This window comes from Synchiropus splendidus, chromosome 3 (genome assembly GCF_027744825.2).
Source record: "Synchiropus splendidus isolate RoL2022-P1 chromosome 3, RoL_Sspl_1.0, whole genome shotgun sequence".
Taxonomy (NCBI): domain Eukaryota; kingdom Metazoa; phylum Chordata; class Actinopteri; order Syngnathiformes; family Callionymidae; genus Synchiropus; species Synchiropus splendidus.
The window spans coordinates 29,891,442-29,913,337 of NC_071336.1; the positions used below are offsets into that span (position 1 = coordinate 29,891,442).

Here is a 21,896-nt window from a genome sequence, read left to right on the forward strand (position 1 = left end):
CATTTCTCCCTCCATCCGCCTCTGTGATCCATTTGTGAGATTAATATTTCCAACGTCAGGTTGAAACAGAGTTCATCTGCCAGGATTCTTTCACTGTCTTCCACCAATAAGAATAAGAAGATCTCCAAATATCAGGTCATTGAATTTAGAGGCTCATTTGCCTTTAAATCTTCAGACAGCACATCACAACCATGTGATAACCACTGATCACTCCATCAAAATACAAAAATGCAGCTTTGTTTATCCTCAGTGTTTAGGCCTCTCACACACACAGATCACTGTTGTCTTCTTTGGAACTTTGGGGAGTATTGAGTCTGGATCACAGTGATGGTGAGACGTCAGAAACCACAGAATCCAGGGGTGTGAGAAAATATCAGTTACACTACAAGATCGCAGTACTTGATGTAGCAATGTTGTGTCGACGCTTTGTGTGTGCTATATCGATATTTATCCAATAAATATGTGGATAATTTTGAGTTGTATTAAGGCATCCTAGTAATAAACAAGGGCTTGCAACCTGAAGCTCTAACTGGACTGAGTTTGGAACAGCAAGCCACTTTCTGTACACCTATCATGCCAAGTGTTCCATATACTGTAATGACGTTTTTCCTTTAAAGAAATGGCCCTTGTCAGTGTACTCACACTTCTTGCAGTATATTGCGATATATCGCATCAGCAGTCCCGTATCAGTTTGCGTGATTGATCGCATCATTTGGACACGCCCCCTCTGCTCACCAGCTGTGTTCGGAATCTGATGACGGTAAAATGTTGCGTGCGCATTCTGTTGTCCTGGGAGCGAGGTGTCAAAGACTTGAGTACGTTTACTCAACTAATCCTCGCCACCTTGAAACGAAAGGTGCCAAGCCTTCAAACTGTTTTTTCAACTTCCGTTTTTAGATGGACACAATAGAACAAGTGGAAATGACAACACGCATCATGGAGGTGGACAAGGCTATAGTGTTTTGTTTTTTTTTTTTGTTTTTTTTTCGGAAAACTCTAGAAAGACCTCCATAACAGCTAAATCGCAGAGACACTTAAGTTGCGTCTGTTTGAGTTTGTTTGTAGCATTAGCCACCAAGCTACCTTGCATGACGTCAGTGCCTAGCATGCTGGAAGAGCTAGCAACCTCAGTCAAAAACCAAGTGCGTAACCCTGAACCCAAGGGCAGCAAAGATGACGCCCCCAGTCTTCAGATATTATGGAGAGAAAAAATCTGTGAGCGTCGGCTGTGTGGCGGGGGTTTGGTCTGCGGATCGTTCTTTGTTTGAAGCCGATAGAAATAATTCTAGTTCCCAAACTTGTCATTGTGGATGCTTCAGAAACATCTTAAAGTACCTTAAAACATTGTTTAAAAATATGGAGCGTAATCGATATTTAATGTTTGGTTGAACCTGGAAAACAAGGGGATGGCAGAGGCTGAAGCCACAGCAAGAAAAATGGCTGACACTCCGGAGATGAACAAACACCTGTGTAAACACCGCCATCTCTGAGATATAGGTGAAGAGACCTTGAGGTCGGTAGTGAAATCTGTTCACTACCGAAATGATCGTAAATTTGGCCGTGTTCTGACCAAATTTACGATCATTTCAAGGCCCAACATTCTGCAGCACGCGGGCGATGGAGGGCAGAGCACAAGAGGCAACAGAGAACAGGACACTAGTAAATGATTCATAAAAAATAATGGAGTGGATTACACATTACTAAAGGTTAATAAAACGTAACTGAAAATATGGATTAAGACAACACCATAGTAGATTCTCACTGAAGGCACCAACACTATGAATGAACACATATGTAGCAAACAAAAAGTGTGAAGAAGCGTTAGATTTTTGAAAGTAGCTGCCCGCTGAGGTTAGTGTCAACAAAGTGGCGGCTGCTTTGAGACGTCTAAAATATAAAACAAATTTATAAAACAGTTATTAAACTGTTTTCTTGGCCACATTGTTCCATATATCTGGCTTCATAGATTTGATCTCTTCAGTATGTAATTCAGAAAGTCGTAGATATGAAGTGAATAAGAAGGTGTGTCCACACCCGTACTGTATAGCGAATGATGCTTAGTAAACGCGTGCTCTCTGAGGAACGACACGATAAAAGTTGGAGCAGTTGATCGTGCCACGTGACAGGAGCCCCTTCAAGCAGCAGGTGGAGGACCAATATGGAGGATCCACTCATTTCTTAATGTGGGTTCAGTTTGATGTGTTTGCTGGATGACATCCAGATGGAAGTCACGCGTAGCGCTGCTGAAACACAACAGTTTAACCACAAGCGCAGCGCCACACTGACATAGGAAGTGAAAGTGGTCAGGATCTGGCAAACGGTTGAAGTTTAAACTCTCTCCGTTGTTGTGTTATTAGATAGGTGCTGCTAGCTGGTGTGTTGTGATGTCATGTTGAGGACCACTCTCTTAACCCTTCCCTTCCACATTGATGTCACTATTTCAAAACGCTGCGGCGTGAAAATGGCTAGAGATGACGACATGCTGTAAAACGTCAGTGTGGCCCAAAGTTTGGGACGATGCCATCAAAAGACATGGCCTCCCTTTGGAGGTGTTCCAGGTGCGGCCAGCGGGGAGGAGACCGAGGGGTGGACCCTGGACCAGGTGGAGGGATTAGATCGGCCTGGGAGGGTCTGAGGTCCTCCAGTTGGAGCTGGAGCTGGTGGAGAAGGGCATTTGGCGTGGCCTTCTGAAGCTGCTGCCCCCACGACCCGGCAACGGACAAGCGGGTGAGATTGGATGGACATCACCCGGCGGCAGCCATGTTGTGTGACATAACTTTTACGGATGATGATGGTTGGGTTGGTACACCTGACTCTCGAGCAAAGGCAAAGGCGAGTTCACCATCTTTGAATGAAACCACACAGTACTGCGAGTCAATTGAAACTGGAAATGTAATGAAGGGACGGAGCGTACAGGGAAAAAGTTGGTTGTCAAAACACTGGCAATAATGAAGCTCACACACGGCGGAACAAAGGATTCAAAACAGACAGAAGAGAGTTTTTCCTGGAGCGTGAGGAGTGAACAACAGCGACCGTTTTTGTCTGATCTTACCTGACTGACAGTTGGTTTCGTTTCTCCCTGTGTCACATTCGCCTGCACACACTGCGCAGCAGACCGAAGTGAAGCGTGAATACGAGTCGGGCGGAAAACACTCTTCAGATTTTCACAGAACAGACGCTAAACGGAAGTGGTTTTGATGAACACAGCGTTCCCTTCTCTGTAATGGGGGTTTGTTGGAGGGTTCACGAGGTCCGGGATGGCATCGCTAACGGTGGGCTGTAGCTGAGCTAAGCGGTTTTCGGCGTGTCGACGGCGGACGACGCAAAAGGCTGTGATCCCGATAATAGTCAAAAGCGCAAGTACAGAGAGCACGGGCCCAGTGATCTCCCCTGGCCGCCTGACCGGGCGTAGTTTTTCGGTCAGATTGCGCAACCCCTCTAAGGCCCGGCTCAAAGACCTGTTGGGAGGTTCCTCAATGACAAAATACAGTAGTTGATAGGGGTCTGGTCCACTGACATAGGCATACAAGCGATAGAAGCCTGCGTCATCATGACAGGGATCCTTCAGAGTGATGAGCAGGGGGTTGCATTGTCCAGGCTCGCAGCTGGCGTCGCTGGCTTGTTGGACGATGGACAAGCGCTTCCTCCGGTCGGTGCTGTCGGCATACGTGACTCCCCAGTCCTCGGTCCCAGTGTGCCAGGGACAGTCGTCCCAACTGATGTCTTTGCCGCGAACCTCGCAGAGATATTTTATCGACCGGACCCAAGCTTTGTCATCCCCCTGGCAGTCAGCGATGTCGCACCAATCCACCTTCACAGTTTGTGTTTGCCCTCGGACGAAATTTATCATGTATGAATTTGGCAGGACCAGGCGCTTCTGTCTCGAGGGAGGAGCCCTGGCTCGCTCGGAGGGGTCAGCGGCATTCGGGGGGACGAAGAAGAGCCCCAGCAGAATGTACAACACACTTGGCTGGCGGTCAGACCTGTGGGGCCACATCCTAGCTTGAGCGTTCACAGGGCGGTTTCAGCCAATGACAGGCCAGCACAGGCCTCGCTCCTTTGGTGAAGGTTTCTGGGGTCCCTTCTTCAACTTCCTGTTGAGACACGAGACAAAACATGACCGTTTCTTCCATTGTTGTGAGTGAGTGAAGGTCTCACCTTCAGTCAGCTGCCACACTGGCACCTCAGTTCGGCTCTCTGACTGCAGAGACACGAGCAGAAGCTGTTAATCGTCACATGTGACGAGAGAAGCTGGGGAACCCATAGGGAGAGCCCACTGAGTTCTTAAGGTGGGTAGAGCTTTCAGTTCCACCTCCTTCTTTTATCCTCATGTGGAGATGAGCCCATCCTTGTTCTCCCTTTGTCATTCGCAGCCACCTACAAAGCAGTCAAAGTTTCAGGTAGTGGAGGTGAAACGTGACAACAGTTGAACAGCAGAAGCACACCCGTGACCTCGTGTTTGGTTTGATCCACTCCCGCCATTCGACATCCGGGCGAGAGAGGAGCAGCCCGCCAGTCACACACCGCTGTGGGTGATGACAACGGAAACGGCTGCATTAACAACCTCAAAAAACTCGAGGTTTACACGCGCTCCGTTGTTGTTATAAGACTGGAGTTGTTGAACTGTTGAAGTGAGGCTTGGTTTATTCTACACAAGTGTCTCGCCAAGTCAAAAGTATAATATGCGCATGTGGCCACTAGATGGCGACATCTGTCATCTAAACGATTGCTGTGTTGAGCGGGTCGACGTCACCGTTAACTGCCACTTCCGCTCCGAAACTTGGACTTGGCTCGTGCTCAAATGCCGAACTCCGGTTTCTTCCCACATTTTAAAATCATTCTGGGGTTAATTGATGCAAGGACTGGTGACAGGTCACCGCACCTCTCATCTTATGCAGCTGGGATAAATGCACTTCCTGCTTAAGGGAATGGCATTTATTTGCAAATAATATAATTTGCAAATAAATGGTCAATATTACTTGTAATTATGACATGCATAAAAATATGTAGTGTCAGGGAATGTCATGTGACAATAAATTACATTATTTTTAATGATCATTTTTAATCTTTAAATCATTTTTTATTACAAAAAAAATACGTTTGGGAATGATTTTATTCATTTAAAACATTTTGTGTTCTACATTTTTTATTGCTAATTAACTTTTTTATGCAAATGTGTAATTTTAAAAAACTGAAATCTTTTTCAATAGCTCCAATCCCCTCATGTGTGCGGGCCCTTTAACACCATGTCAGACCCAGAGTCTTCTACAGTGTGGAGCCAGTAGCAAACAAGACTTCATCACTCTCTTCACTCACACGCTGGCGTGAATCGGCGTTGGGCACCAGTTTGGCCCGGCCTGTGTTTACCCCGACCAGATCCACGAGCCGGTTACCACAGCTACCAAACTTTCCTCTTTGACTCTTCTGTAATTGAGTTTTCATTTTCACACTGGATTCCCGAGGTCGACACAAAGCACCGATTATTCCGGTGCAGTGGGGTGTCGGAGGTGGGGGGGGGAGTAGTTGAGAGAATGCCAAGGCCATTATATTCTCATGAAGCCCATTGGCTAGGCGAGCTGTGAGGGGTCCCAGGGTCCGACTGAAGCTCCAGAACAGACAGGAGTTTGTGTGATTCACTGTTCACAATGAGAGGCAACTAAATTTAACCATCAGCGCTCAGGACTGTTAACAGGAATGACAACATCCCCTCCCTCCCCCCCAGCCTCTCTTCACGCACCCATCAATCTGACGTTCAGACAGTGTTGGATGGAAGAGGAAGACAAACCAATGAGGTTCTTAGATGCGACATTGCCCCATTTCTAGAAGCGGACTACTGTAGAAGGAGTCAAACCCTGAGTTCTATATTTTTAAAAATGTCACGTAGAAAAGTCCAGGAATTAATGGCTTTTATTTATAAGACAACAGTGCGGGACGAAAAAAAGAGACGCTGCAATAAATACAGATTTAAAAGAGAAGACTAAAATGCCATTGGGATTTGAACCGTGTTTTCTGACCGGCGTCTTTTAAGAGGTTGAATCTGCGATCGTCATAAAAACAGCACAGAGGTTTGCAATAGAACGAGTCATCGTTCTCCAATACACTGACATCATCCTCCGCAGAACTTTATCTCCACAACTGAGTAAGCCATTTTAAATATTAACAGGCCAAGATTCTGGGTTTATTGACTCAGCGACGACCTTGATCGACTCCTCTCGCACGGCCTCAGTCCAGCAGTAGAAAAGGTTTGAATCCAGCAGCGTCACAACTTTACTGTTCCGTGGTTAAGTTGAAAAAGAGGGAGATAAAAAAAAAATGAAAAAAGGCTTGTTACTCTACACTACGACAGCTTCTTCACAGACCACAGGTGGAGAAGTTCAGTTTACATGTTCGGGAGACTATGAGGACAGCAAAAGTCTTGCTCTGTTGTGTACAAGAGAAAATACATCGATAATACTGCGTCAGAACGTCGGAGTGGGGCGCTAATAGTCAATTCCCTGGTCGTTGTAGTGGGAGCTGTAGTCGTCATGGTAACCTCCGTGGTAGTCGTCATCGTGGAACTCGGCCTGATAGTCACTGTCGCTGATCTCGGACCCGTTGGTGCCGGTGCCCTGGCTGCCGTTGGTGTGGATGATGGGCTCGGTGGGGGAGGCGCAGTACTTGGGGTCGTAGACCTGTCGGCCCAGGCCATACACGCTCATGCCCCGCTGGGACGCCACCTTGTTGGTGCCCATCTGCAGGGAGATGGTGGAGTTGTCTGCCGGTTGCAGCGCCACCTTCTGGTCGAAGATGTCTCTGCGTGTGCCGGGTGCCATCATGCCCGCCTGCGCAAACATCATCCGACTTAATTTAAAGATGAAGTCGCGGAATTTTGTCGGCGGGAGAAAGTATTTCATTTTGATCTGCTCTGTTGTTACATGACTCTGACCTGACTCGCTCCCTTGTTGGTTCCCATCTGAAGGCTGATGGTGGTCTGGTCGTGCGGCTTGTCGGTCTGAGTCTTTGGATCATACAGGTGTCTTCTGGTGCCGTACGCTGTCATCCCGGCCTGACTTGCACATTTGTTAGTGCCCATCTGAGGACGAGCCAGTGAGGGCGAGTCAACAGTCGTGATGGGCAGATGAGGCATCATGAAACACTAATGCAGGGGTGATGAAACAGTGTCCTCATTTGCAAAGGCCACTAGACGGTGCTGTTGTTTCAGAAATGATGTGAGCCTTCATTGAATCAGCTGCTCAAGTCCAAACATTTTACAGCAGACAGCGCCACCTGGTGGCCTCTGAAAATCAGGACACTGTTTCATGAAACCTCATCTACTCATCTCTGCCTAGCACTCCAATTGCTATGAACTGCAGAACAAACTCAATAACTGAGTTTTTTTAACTTCATTAATGAGCATGATTGAGAGAATGACGTGGTCATGTGACCACTACACAGTGTGCTCAAACTCACCTGCAGTCCAATGACACACTGACCAGCCTTGATCTTCTCATCGTCGAAATGCCGAGCCTGTTTGTCGGCGTACTTCACTCCGATGTCCACGTCCGTGTCGCCTTTGGTTTTCGCCTGAGAACCGGGTCACAGGGATCAGAGGGAGAACACGCGTGCACGCACAGTGGCGCGGTCCGGGCTCACTCACCATGCTGGCCAGCGCCAGCAGCGTAACTTGGACCTGAGTCATGTTTCCATTCTCAAACAGGTCATTGGCCTCAAATATGTCGTTGGGCTTCAGGCCATAAGCCAGGATCCCTTTGATGAACTTCCCAATGTTCTCCAGCTGCAGAGCAACCAAGTTAGTCAGCAAGTTGGACATGACTTCTGACCAGCAAAGGTCAGACCTTGTGCTATTGTAACTATCATTGAATTACACAGGACCGTGAGATGATTTTTTCCTTTTCCTACAGCAATTTACACATTCATTTTCTGTCATTTAGATTGTTATTCATCAACGAAGGTGGTGCACACATGATATTAAAACTAGTTATCATCTCAAGTTTGGTAAAAAATAAATAAATAAATAAAATGCCTTCTTGTCTCATGTTTCTCTGTTCAAACCAATTTGAATTTGTAATTTCATATCAATGTACCGACAGATTAACAGCAGCATGATATTACATTCACATTTTTTTAATATATATATATTTTTATCTCTGTATTATTTGCTTAATATCGTTTCCCATGAAAGGGCTCATATTAAAAGGGGTTGTAGTTCACAGTTTCTCACCTGAACCGTCAACTCGAAAATAAAACGACACCAGTACTTTAAGACTGATGAAGTCACTGGGGCTGTTAGAGACGGAGGTATTGTACGTGAGTAAAAGTGCCTCTTACTTTGTGCCAGTTTAGCTGGGAGTGGTTGGTTTTGTCGACGGAGCCGGGTTTGATCTTGTTGATTAGTCTGAAAAGTGAGAGTGTTACTCAACAGACGGCACAGGAGGAACACGATGCACTCACACAGACGCAAACACTCACTCGCACAGAATGATCCCGTCCTTCAGGCCTTTCTGGAAGTTGTCCCCGATGGGCATCCCGGTCACCTTCTCGATCCAGTAGCGGAGCTCCTCCTCCTTCTGTTGGTCATACTTCTGAGCGATCTGTGAGAGAGGTCAGGTCCCATCAGCACATGAGGTCTTGGAAGAGTTAGTGAGCGAAATGGTTAAATCCTCTCTACCAATACTGACGACGACAGTCACAACAGTCTCTGGCCCAAAACAAACATGGCGTCTATTAGGAACTCAACTTTTAAGTGAAGTTGAATTTAAAGTTTAACTCCATTATTTATATGGCTACGAGAGCTTTGTCTTCTGGCTCAGCTCTTCCTCAACAGGCTGAGCCAGAGTCTTCACGACTGAGGAAGCCACGGCATTCTGATCCGCAGCTCCATCTTTCCCTCAATAAACATGAAATGGGCCCCACTGTAGCAAAAGTAGCTTCACTGTTTCCCTACAATGACCAAAACCCAAACAGGACAGAAGAGTAAGTCTTGGTAGATCTGCATATTGGCTCTGTCACTTCAAGTTTATCATCTTCAAGTCCTTCACATTGCCATCGATCTGGTTGGAGTTCAGGGCTGGTGACACAAAGTAACTTAATGTGATAGCAAAACTGTTCAGGACCAACAATGGTACCACGTTGTTCTTGCACTTTGCTAACTGGAGGGTTTTTGCCAATAGTGGCTCAAGAACTAACCTCTAAGATCCACCAGCAGGAGGCGTCAGGCTCCAGAGGAAACAGGCGGCAGGGACCAGGCTTATAGCCTTGCATTAAACATGGGAACGGAAGCCCTACTTTTAAGCAGGACGTCTTGAGGAAGCACCATTTTCCCACAGTAACTCAGATACATTTGACTTCAGAAAGGACTCTCTAGCTAAAAGCCTCCTGAGGATCAAATTGCCACCTACAGCAAACACCAACATGTCGGGCTCTACAATATTAATTCCGTCTTTCCAGCAGAGAAACGAAAAGTTTGTTTGCATGGAAAAACTTCCTTTCCCATCAAGTTTGTCACTACGTTAATCTGGAAAAAGTACATTTTTTCCAGCAATAATTGGTTATAAAAGTCATATCAGTGATGTCTCATTTCAGTTATGAAGAGATAAAGGTTGTCACGGCAACCACTGTACTCAGTCTTGTCGTGTGCCAACCCACGAAGGTTTCTTTGAAAGGCTGACGTCGTGTTCTAACGTGACAGTTGAGAGAGAAGAATCTGACAGTCTGTATGCTCAAACGTCGCCAGTGGCAGAGCCGAACAAAGCTCCCTCACTGAGAAGACGGCAGGGAGACGCTCCTCGTCTTCCAGCTGTTGTTTCCAGGGAGTCCTGCCAAGAACTGCTCTGGAAAAAAAGGCTCCAATTCTACTGATGGAACCATTACAAGTTGTGATGGAAAATTCTGGACGGCTAAGATTTAGACTCGCTGAGCTGAAACACAGACAGCCCCTCTATTTATTATCTGACAGCCGACAGTGAAGCCAGGGCCCTAATCCGCTGAAGTCCAGAGGAGCTTCCACACTTGTGAGGTCTGGACTTAAAGACTTTCCACTGTTTTGATGAAGACGCTGCCAACAACATTATATTGACAAGTCTCAATCCACTTCATGAAACTCTGTCCCGTCTCTTTAACCAAACACGGTTTATAGTCAAGTCACTTCAACAAAAGTGACTCCATTGTTGACTGTAGTTTTCAGCAAGTACAAGTAAAAAACTGTCAATTCTTCGAAAGAATATACTTCATTTGGGATGGTGTACTTCTGCTGCTGCTGCTGTTTGTCAGGGTGTCGCAAAAGTGCATACAACATTAGCATGATTTAGCTAAATCAAACGATGATAAATAGAAAACACATTATGGATGATAAAAAAAACATAAATATGCCAACTGAAATGTGCTAAAGTAAACAACTTTTTGAAACAAACCGACACTAATAATGAGCAAAAAGGTCAAGTGGTCTGGAATATCTATCTAATATTAGGACAAGAAATGTGCAGTTTAATGAGAAGGAAAAAAATTTACGCATATTTTTGGAGTGTGAAGTGCCTTAGAGGAGGACCAGCTTCTCAACACCAGAGACCAAGGGTGGAACGTCCAGTCCTGGTTGACGTAACCCTTCCCTAAGCAGGCGGCCTTTTCATGGGTGAGGGCAGGAAGGAGCCTGACCTCTCCCAGCTATGGGCCTGTTTAAAGTCCTTGATAATAGTACACAACTCCAGACCAATGTGTTTGACAGTAAGGTTGAGCTTTGAACTCTGCTAGTCAGAAGCATCTTGTTTGTGTACTTTGTATCACTGCCTATCACTACTTCAATTGGTTTACACTAGTTTGTTTTTTTTTTTTTTAGACTTTTTTGTACGCAGTATTTAACAATATGTTTTTCATTCAGTGTTTAAGTGTATGCATGATAAATTGTGTGTTGCTACGCAACATTTTAAAAACATTCGTTACAACACACGCAACACTTGTATCCACAAAAATCTGACCCTTATGACCTTGAATATAGCTCAGTAAATATGTCACTTGATGACATCACATTGTGCATGAGTTGTCAATACAGTACAGTCAAAGATTTTGTTGACATCCGTGCAGTAAGAGATGAGTCACTGTTCCTGAACAAATGATAACAAAACTAGAACAAGAGGGCCGGTGAGTCCAGCTCTCCTGTCTCCATGGAGAAAGAAGGACCAGCATAAGTCCGTTTCAGCACCACTCGGTTCAATATGTATTCAATATATATGACGGCCGCATCTTATTTTCAAGTGAACCACTTGACGCGCACCAGTTCAGCATGAGGTCCAGGTCTTCTCTACTCACAGGGTCTACCACAAGTCTAAAAGACTAGTCGGGCAAGACACTGAACCAGAAACCAAGACCTGAAATCGCCTGGGCTCCAACAACAAACACAAGCTCCAAAATGCATGACGGAGGCCTGGTGACCCTCTGCAGCAAGAAACCCTAAACACGCGTATGAACAGATCATCTCCCCACGGAGCAGCTATAAAGCGCTTCCTCTCCAACTTACTGTCATAAATCACAGTCGTGTCCGGTCGTTGAAAATACAACAGCGCTTCCATGAACGGCAGAGTCCATGTTATGAACAAAAACCAAGACGTGAAAGAGCACTGGAAGAAAATAGATTTGGTCCAGCAAATTAAGAAGAATTCCCTCAAGCAAATGAACAATTTGGTTTTGGTTTTATTCCAAAACACGTCCTTGGTTCAGGACCAAGCGTCCTTATTGATACAATAGTCTGGATGGTGGAGATCCTGGGTCATCAGAGCGTCCCTGAGCAGGTATTTTAAACTTCATCGTAATAGACAAGAATCCATTTCACTGCTGAGGCCTGGCTGGTGTTGTTTAATAATCATATATTCAGGGAGATTCTAGTTTTGTTCAGTTGCAGTTTCAAATAAACAATAGCTTAGTTGTATATCTAAATATTTTGGACAAAAAAATACCACTTATCAGAACCATAAAATCCAAATGGTCTGGAAAAGGACTGAAATTAAATTTGAAATTGATGTATCTTTATTGAGGGATTAAGTGTTAAGTCTCAAAAAGCTGCGCGTGAAAACACAGTAAGAGGTTGAAGCTGAAGACGGCCACACAACTAGATGAGTAAAATTCCCTTAAATAATGGTGAAGCACTTTACAGCGTCTCCATGGTTATCATTGTGATTCGGCAGCTCTCGACTTGAAGTTGTGGTTTTCACCTGTAATAGACAGATTTGATAGAAAGGATGACGAACAGGAAGTCTCTATTCACACATTTTCATCAGCTTTTCATTGCCAACACAAACACTGTATGTTTGCTCCGCAACAACCGTGCAGCTCGGGGGAGGTGGGGGTGGGTGGTGCTTTTAAGGACACTTGTACAACAGGCAGCTTTCAGCAGATACAGGCCTGCTTTGTGCGCCCTGTAACAATAAGATATATGACACACACCACAGTTATTCAAGTGCATTCGACTCCACACCAGGGGATCTGGGAGAGAATGGTTTTACTCTGTTTCAAGTACCTTGTGTTTCACCGAAAACAACATAGAAATATTGAACTGAACTATTCAACAGCACATCAACAGTTTTCTGAACACTCTGGTCATTTTAAATATGGCTGCTTTTAATTGGGCATATTTTGGTTCTAAGTACAAGGTGATAAAAAATGACATGCAAGCTGTTAATAGCTCAACTAGCAAAACAGCCAAATGGATTTTAAACAAAGTACAGCCTCCTTCTGACACACATGAGAGAAACCACTAACAAAAGACCAACCTCTTACCAGTGTACTTCCATGTGAGTTTAATATCGGTTTTCTACTGGTAGTTTTCCTTTGTGGATATATTATTCTGAATAATTAGGCCTGTTGAAATGTTAATGTCTTCCAATGTTACACATAAAGCATTGGGGAAAATAAACTAAATATTTAAATATGAAAAAGATAGAAGTTTTAGGCAAAAAAAGAAACAAAATGTGCACAAAATCAAATTCAATTCAAATATTTGCGGGGATTAACTGTGGTGGAGCACCCATTCCCCCGGGACAAATACATAAACAAATAAAAACTGAAGAAGTGAGAAAAACAAGGAAGCAGAGGAGAGAGCTTCTTGAATTGGGGACGATCAGAAACTACTCTTTAATCGTGAGAAGTATATCTCCTCACACAGTCCGTCTCTTTACACGTCCGGCCAGAACTTCAGTCATTCGTGAGATTTCTTTCTGGATTTTTAAAAACATGCCGAAAACCAGCATAATCACGTCCACCTCCATGATGCGGTACGTGCCATCCGTGTGATTCGATGTTTCCACTTCGTTTTAACACGTTTGATCACATGAGATGTCAACTTTAAAACAAGTCCTAAGGCGTGGCGGCTCTCGTAGAAGCCTTGGCGGTTGTCTACCCAAAATTCAATAACTCAAATTCAGCCATAGACAAGTCAGACTTAAACAGCTGTTAACCCGCCCCTTCATTCTCACAAACCTCATGACCAAGTCTGCTACAATGTTCCCAAGTCATGCATCACCTTCATTTTGAGTTCAGATTCCAAGGCAGTTCGACCACTGGAGAGAAGCCAGCTTTGCATTGGGCCTGGTTTAACAGTTGACTGGAGATTTCAGGGAAATATTCAGGTGAAATATTAAGCTCACTGAATACACAGGTTAATTGGTGACTGCCAATTGTGTGAGTGTGTGACTGGGTGTGTGTGAGGGTGGTTGTCTGTCTCTCGTTGTCCAGTTCCCCAGCCACTATGAATAAGTGCACGATAATGACTGATGTGTTTAGACATTCGCCTTAATGACCTGGGAAGCTGCTCAAAACTCGCCTGCTGCCATTGTGACATTCCTCTCAAGATTAAGACTGAAATGTTTCGAGACAAACATGTCTATGAGACATTCTAGATGGGAGACTGCAAGTCCAACTCTTCACTTACATTGTACAGTGATTTTGTGTTCGCTATTGGTTGAATATGAGCAAAGACCACAATGTTAGGTGTGTCACGTCAGCACGTTCATCACTACGCATTTATTCTGATTTACCACAGACCCGCCATACGCTCATTGGACAAAAGATGGAGCAGTACGCAGCTCTGCATCGGTCGGCGAGACGGAATCTAACAAGCCTGAACCATGATTGTCGCTTGTAATCGACAACGAGATGTAACTGAACGTGTTTTTTAAATACAAAAATGCGCCATGGAAGTGAAAAGAACTCTGCAAGACCCCTCACGAAAATCTGGCAACCCACTGGCAACACAATCCTCCATTTCAGCAGTGACGGCACCGACTCCCCACCCGGTCGGCTGGTGGCCGAACAGGAGCGGTTCAACACAAGTGGAAATTATTTTGACTTTCTGAGCCATGTATTACACGTTTCCATACGTGCTCATGATGTCGAGTATTAAGCACCAGGTCCGACCATCGCTCAAGTGTGATCCAAAGTTCTTTTATAGAATTGCAGTTTGCAATGAGTGTGTAACCAAACTACTGTATCTAGAGCCTTCTGTTTACATTATCAGATTATTATATAATGGGAAATAGCGTTTTTTTATGTTTTATGTCATTTTTTTATTATTTGAAAAGCAATGTCTGAAACATTAAAAAATGTCAAATTATTATCTAAATATTAACTTTCTTTGAAATAGATGTATGTAAATATGATCTTGACTATGCAACATTTTCCTGAAAATAGTAAAAAACTTAAAAGTTTTCTTTGGTATTTGGCCGAGCATTTATACTTTTCTTCAGATCAAACTGATGTTCTGCTCACAAATGTGTTCGGGCTCGCAAGCGTCATGTCGTCCTGCTGATGACAACTTCGAGATGCTCTTCTTTGTAGGTCTCGAACTAGCTATACTGCATGTAGCGCCCCCAGCCGAGTAGAAACAAAGCAACTAGCCTGAGGTGCAGCGGTGCGTGATTGCACAGCAGTCGGACTCGAGCCACCCCAGACGGAGTCGGCAATGTGAAAATGTCATATTCAACAGGCAAAAACTTTATTTCCGTTAACATACATTTGTGTTTGAACGAGACACAAATAACTAATTGTTTTCCTCCATTTTCTCCTCAAGAGAAAGTGGAGACGCCTGGTTCTTTATTAGCTAATGAGCACGAACGCCAGATCGCTATAATCGCGCGTCTATGACCGGAATGTCACCAAGAGTGGATCCATGCTAATGCAATAAAAGAAGCTCTGAACATTTGTCCAAACAAGTGAAATTCACATGAAAATCAATTTAACCAGTTTATGCAAGTCATTCCCAATGAGTCAAACTAAATTAAGACAATGAACGTCTATTACGATGACGAACAAATCATCAGTGTCGATGGTTTAATTGTGTTAAACTGAGATGGAATATCTTGGAAATTGTTATTTTGAGAAAATGATATTTGGGTGCAGTGAAGCCACCGCTGTCCAACAGGGTTTGGAAGTCAACAGGAGGGTGAAATGTCGCGTGTCAGACGTGCTGCTGTGTTGTTTTATTTACCCACAGACAAAATCACCGATCACAAGTGCTGCTCCAATCTTGCCCCAAACATGTTTGCTGCCTGACTGAGCCTGGAGGGAACTTGTGGTTGCCATTCAACTTCTATCTGATTACAGGTTGCCAATCCCAGCCTGCACTTATTTATCAGGACTCAGGAAGCGAGCCGCGCGCCAAGCAGGAGAGCAGCCACGCAAATCCATCGATGAAGACTTCACTTTCAAGTGAGGAAGACTAAAAACATGCCCGGCCTTCTTTGCAGCTAAACTCGACTTCAGTTTCCATGTAGCTAATGTATCATTCCTCTGTTTATCTAGCTAGCATCATGCTATTTCACCCCAAATTACATGGTGCATGTCGGCGCTTTTTATACAAACATGGTCACAGCTGCGGTTTTGAATGAAGTGGTGCGTTCGCTGCACAGGATTGTATGTCAGACCGAGACGGTTTGTTTGTAATAATATGAAATGTGTAATTTATAAATGTAGCCCACCATTTCGCTTCACTTAAATTAGACACTAATCAAGTATCTAGTTTCGAGGTTAAGTACCATGTAGCTGACCAAGCTAACTTGACGCTACGGTGATAGCAGCGCCAAACACCATGACAATGTTTCAACAGCTGAAACTTATTTGTGCATAACAGTGGTGACACAATGAAGTTAAAGAGTGAAAATAAAAGCAGAGAAATGACTCATGTTCGATCTAAACTTTTTTTTTTCTGTTGCTCTGTATCATTTTTTAAGATTTGCTTTTTGGAAAAAGGGCAAGTAATGTATCTAACCAAAAAGTTCATAATTGTGACATTTGTGAATGTACTTCACAAATATTTTCCGCACTACGTGTCACTTTTTTTTTTATTTGTTATACGTTTGACTGGACTTGCGACTTATACTCAGGTGCAACTTGTATATATTAACATACCTAATTTCACTTATATTTTCACTAAATGTTTTTTCCGCAACAACCAACAAGACCAAGGAGTAAATATTCCAATTTGTCGGTGATGCGGTCCGATAATTTTCATTTTGTCCTATCATGGATGAAACGTTCTATAAGTCAGAAATCTTGCTAGATCACAGCTACAGGAAAACACCAACACAAATCATAGAAATGGAGGTGATTATAGTAGTTATTGGTGTCTTTAAAAGGCACATAACTATTTAATGGATTATTTTCCTAATTATTGCATAACACTAATTTTTGTTTTACGATACTTTGTCAGTAGCAGCCGGTGCAGACGAGCCATGTTGCTGTCGTTCAAGTTAGTTAACATCACCAAATGCTCATTTTGCTCCGAGGTAATGTAGTAGTTTTATCAAGATAACAGCCAGTATAACTATGAATATGACCGAGGCCATGTCTTTTGCCGCTGCAGAGTTGTCAAACGATAGTCACTGCTCCTGTTTATAACTGGTTATGCTAGAATAGTGGCGTCCAGCCGGCTCATGGCGACTCCTCAGCACGAAGTGAGATTTACTGAACGCTGCTTGTGAGCTATGCTGCCCCCCGCAGTCTGAGGACATACAATATCTGCCTGCATTTAAGGGGGTGTCCCATTCCTAAATCACACTTGCTTTTGGGGGCTAAGGTTGAAGAGCATGATGGAGCTTGAGGGTTCAGGAACTTGAACTTGCATATCATTTCATTTCGCCAAATAACGGAGGACATCAGAGTTCCAATTAAACAACGTGGACAAATTCTAAACCCATTTATTAACCTTCCAAATTCCAAGAAACGCCCCAGCTTTTAGAGTAAGACGCCAAGAATGTGTCCGTCAACCAGTGCAGTCTGATAATTCCTAGAATGTTATCACACTCAGCTACCCTGAAACTGAGCCTTCGTGCAACAAGGTTCAGCGATTCATCTGAAAGTCATGCAAAAGAATTTGAGGTATGAGGTGAATGCAGTTCAGACTAGTGATCATCTTCTTATGCAATCGAGCTCAGGAAGGGCCTCTTCCTCTCCTCCTGTTTTTATATACACACCAGGACTCAACACACTGGTCTAATATGCTCACCGCATCTGTCTACAGCAATTATGGGATTGAATTCTGATCAAAGAGGTGTGGAGCAGTGCTCTGCCCTTTTGTGTTTTCATCCGGGGAAATGAGTTTCGATTCAGGTGAACGTCTTCTGGTACTGAACCTGGGTGTCTGAGGAAGACATTTATTGTGGTACAACCTTGACATGACGTTGAAGTAAAGGGGACGAAAGAGTAGGTTTATAAGACTGGTGAGGATTTTTAAGGCTTTACATGTATAGAAAATTATATATAATAAAAAAAGTATAGTATAAAATAGTATAAAAGTATAAAAATAATTTCTCCCATCAGGGGTTCTGAACATAACCCCAGCGACAACAAAGGTCACCGTATCATTTGTCTTATTGTCGTACTGCAGGGTTCAATGAGAGTTTCCACACCTTCAGCTCTTTTTAAATATGAAATCTTCATGGAAAAATCCCAAAAGAAATGAATGAAATTAAATCTTTCTTTCACTGTAATTTTTTTGGAGGGTGTTGGGAGAAATCCTGGTGAAAACACTGGGTGTTCAGAAGCTGTTTCCCAATCATGACAGGTCCCTACATAGAACTAGTCCAGTGCAAATATGACGCAACACTGGACAGACTTTGATTCCATAAATGTGAAAATAGAGAGAAGTTCAATGCAGGTCCTGCCTACATACACTACAATATATACACTACATCATAAAGTAGCATGTCGTGGAACCACATTATGATTGAAGCGACTACAGCATAGCACTGCATGAACAAAGAAAAGGCTCCAGAGCTGATTAAGATAGTGAAACTTAATAAAGAGTCACATGTTGAATGCAGCAGAAATGTGTACTGTAATGGGCTCCACAGAGACTCTTGGAACCGTTTACTGAGCTGAAATGTACAGCGTGTTCCTGCTCGGATTCAGAGAAAATAACCGGCGTGGATCTGACGGGCTATAATTTATTGGTTAATGGAACATCTGCATGCACGCGAGCAAGACACGCCATGAAAAAGTCAAGTTTCAAAATATAATGCTGAAAATCATGAGACCCTATTTGTTCCTGAGGTATGGAAAGTTAATGAGCAACGCTGAGATCAAACACCAAAGCTGATATCGCAGGTGACCATGGTGACGCTGCAACAGTGAGACCCCCACCTCGCTTCAATGTTCACGTTAGAGCCGTTAACTCAGCCACATCCGTCATGGCATCTTGAATCGACTGGATACTTCCAAGCCCTGGATCAGTCGGAAAAGATGCCTGACACACATTCTTCAAGTTCTCATGCGTTAGCACCATTTATATCCACTTGCCTGTACAAGCAGCAACTAGCTTTTCCACTGTGTCTAACTGGAAACTACAGTGCTAAGGGCTACTTTTGAAACAAGAGTAAGGAAAGTCGGAATAGTCCAGGTTATTTCATCATTATGCTGTTTCGTTCTCAGTTTCAGGGCATAAGGCAGCACGAGAAAATGAACTATATAGAATAACACCGTTGGAATTTCCTATCAAGGGTTGCCATAGCAAGTCAGCTCCCTTGAGCTTCCTCCCTACTCATGCCCTCCTTTACACAGCCGCTCAAGGAGATGGTGACGTTGCACGGTGCAGCAATGCTGTCCAGTCACCTCGACTCCCCTGCCAATTCCAGCCATCACTTTAGTCTTCTATTGCCCACCCCTCATGTGTGTCATTATATTCCCTCCCTCCTTGCTGAGATGAAGTCATGTGCAACACCAAATGCTCACATTTGTCCACAAATATTGCGGTCAAGGGTCGCGATTCAGACGTGGAATTCTGAATCCATTCATAAATGTCAAAAATTTCCATGAGTGACATGTAGACTACGGAGAACAAAAAAGCACTAGCGCAGTGTCGCCCAAACACGATAAAAAATGGCTAAAAAAACATGGCTGACTGCCAGATGCATCTCTCTCCAGGCTATTTTTGACCTTCTACATCCCGACCCTGAGGAACAGATCAGCAGTTATTGTTACAAATGGCTGAGCCACGGGACAACTCTGCTCACACACAGACATTCCCCACTTTCACCTTTCAGACTCTGCCCATCCAAACGTCCGTCAGTCTCCACTCTTGTGAGGAGCTCCGTAACAAAACAAAAAGCACATGTTGTCACCCCAAGACTGCACATGAAATACTCATTGCTTTTTGCAATTAAAGCATATTTTGTTAAAAATCATTGCAGGTTTTTGTAGGATCGAAACTTTTTACACGCTAATGTGCACTATTTATTTAGATCAGATTCGATGGCCTTCCTGTCATGTTGTTCCAGGACAATAATGATCACAATCTGGCATTTTTGGCCACAACAATAACATTAGTCCACAAAATCTACTGTTTACCTCCACCGCGAGATTCAACATTCTTCAACCATCAGGTCCTTAACCTCCACTCTCCAAACAGAACACCAGAGGTCAACGTGTCTATTGATGAAACTCAGGTTTTGTTGGGAAAAAGAATGTTAAATTGCCATGGAATATTTGTTGGAGCACAGGGATTATTGGTGGCTGCATGAGTTTGTTAAAAGGCAGTGTTTTTTGTGAGAACTGTTCGACGATTCCTTCATAAAAAACAGCTATCTCTGTTACTAACATGCAGCGCTTGATGTTCAAATTGCATTTCCGAGTGTGAAATGCTCAGGGGTGGTGTTCTCAAAGCACATTTGACCCACACATTAGTGTTGCATCCAATAAAAGTTAATGACGTAAGACGATGAAGTCCAGCGGGACAGCATAGTTGGCAGCGCAGCCCGTGTTTTTAAGCACCTTGACAACTTGTTTTACTCTGAAGAGCGCCACCTGCCATTACAGAAACAAGCCAGAAGCCGGAGAAAACCTCAACATCCAGTGCTCACATCACAACTGCATCATCACTGTGAATGCAAGGACAAACCGAGAGACGACCTCTAACTTCTCAGGGATAAGTCTCACAACTATGCTGCCCATAACACTTGGTTGTTACCATAAAATAACAGTTATGAGTGATCATAACACACATACTTGTAAACCTATGAATCACGTGACAATAATAGAGCAAGGACCCAAAATATTGTGCTCAGTAATGCATCCGAAACCCCGTAACATCACCCGCTAAATCGGGGGAGTTACTGAATGATGTGGTGTGTTGTGGAGTTTGGACATGCGGGAATCAGGTCAGCTGAGTCATGAAATTCTTTTATAATCAAGCTGATTCAACATCTTTGCAGAGTATAGCAGGATGATGCATTTTCAAGTGAAAGTGAGTCTAGACAGACTTGAAAAACTTCACAGAAGATCACACTTCTCATGCAGGGAAGTGAAGGGCTCATCTGGCACTGTAGCCAGAAGGAAAACAGTCTTCTAACGAAAAAAAAAGATCGTTTCTAGGTCAAAATATTTCACCATAGTTGGACAGCTTAACCAGTAAGGTTCTTTTAAAGTAACACAGAAAACATACACTCTTAAAAAAACCATGAATTGAAATGAATGACGTTTTTTTGCGTGGATTATAATTCTCTAAAATACATTACTCACTTCCTCTTGCGGTACAAAATTATACAATTAACTACTACATTTACTTTATTTTTGATCAACAAAAACATACGCGATACGAACGACGATAATGAGCATATAAACTGCATTATTTTGTTGAAACTTTGGTCCACGTCATCAAAACTTTCCTTAAGTTTAATCGCCAGGGTTCAATACTTTCTCGTTTAAATAACAGGTCGGAGAACCTTTTTTATATTCAGATTGGAGCCTCCTGATTCGTTGAGGACTTAGCAAAGTTAATTTCCGGTAGAAATTATTTAACTTCATAGTTAAAATGAGTTTTCACCACGAACAAATCGCCCCACCAATTGGCTTGACTGGATAGTATTTTAATATAATACATATAATATGTGGTCCAAGAGTTTGTTAGGGTTTTTGACTTTCTATATAAACACAGAACCAGGTGAAGAAAGTTCGCGAAAGTTCGGAAAGTTTCGTGCCTTCCAGACGAAGCAGCGCGACATCTTCTCGCATCGAGTTGCTCTTTGTGAGGAAAAACTGCGATTCGTCGCGATGAAAGTTCGCAGAAAGAGATTCGGCCACACCATGAAAGCATTAGCACAAGTTTCGCCCTCTTTTAAGGAGTTTGTAAACCAAAGCAAGTGACTTACTTTGCTCCTCACTTCAGCAGATAAGCCGTAGGCTGGTCCTTTATTAAAATGTGCCATTATTTCGGTCAAGCGCTGAAGTCCGACAGAAATTCCGCACTTCCGAGAGTAAAAAGTCTGCAGACGAACGGCCCAGCGATGAAATGGAGAATGTAGCGGCCCTTCTTTTGGAAAATAGCAGACAAATCCGGAGTGAAAATCACTTTTTTTTTTCCTGCAGCAGGACAGTTTGCCAAAAAATGTCCGAAACGACCGACGAGGCTTCAGCGGCCAATG

At 43.6% G+C, this 21,896-nt stretch overlaps 2 protein-coding genes across 2 annotated transcripts; both read right to left on the reverse strand.

Annotated features, from left to right (window-relative positions):
• Window positions 1-2,384: 2,384 nt before the first annotated feature.
• LOC128756189 (uncharacterized) lies at window positions 2,385-4,902 on the reverse strand. The gene is made up of 2 exons (XM_053860501.1): window positions 4,159-4,902; window positions 2,385-4,094 (listed from the first exon to the last, which is right to left on the reverse strand). Exon 2 carries the CDS (start codon window positions 3,995-3,997, stop codon window positions 3,179-3,181), a length of 819 nt encoding a protein of 272 aa, XP_053716476.1. The 5' UTR covers window positions 3,998-4,094; window positions 4,159-4,902; the 3' UTR covers window positions 2,385-3,178.
• A 953-nt stretch (window positions 4,903-5,855) lies between these two features.
• On the reverse strand, window positions 5,856-21,881 carry cnn3a (calponin 3, acidic a). The gene is made up of 7 exons (XM_053860671.1): window positions 21,624-21,881; window positions 8,470-8,591; window positions 8,329-8,395; window positions 7,637-7,774; window positions 7,450-7,563; window positions 6,926-7,072; window positions 5,856-6,821 (listed from the first exon to the last, which is right to left on the reverse strand). The coding sequence occupies exons 1-7, from the start codon at window positions 21,678-21,680 to the stop codon at window positions 6,480-6,482; spliced, it is 987 nt and encodes a 328-aa protein (XP_053716646.1). The 5' UTR covers window positions 21,681-21,881; the 3' UTR covers window positions 5,856-6,479.
• Between the last annotated feature and the right edge of the window lie 15 nt (window positions 21,882-21,896).

Coding starts and splice junctions, on each gene's coding strand:
- LOC128756189 (XM_053860501.1), bottom strand. CDS start 3,997: ATGTGGCCCCACAGGTCTGACCGCCAGCCAAGTGTGTTGTACATTCTG.
- cnn3a (XM_053860671.1), bottom strand. CDS start 21,680: ATGGCACATTTTAATAAAGGACCAGCCTACGGCTTATCTGCTGAAGTG. Junction 7,073..7,449: donor AGTGTGTCATTGGACTGCAG/GTGAGTTTGAGC, acceptor GCTCGTCCTCAG/ATGGGCACTAACAAATGTGC. Junction 6,822..6,925: donor CCAACAAGGGAGCGAGTCAG/GTCAGAGTCATG, acceptor ATGTTTGCGCAG/GCGGGCATGATGGCACCCGG.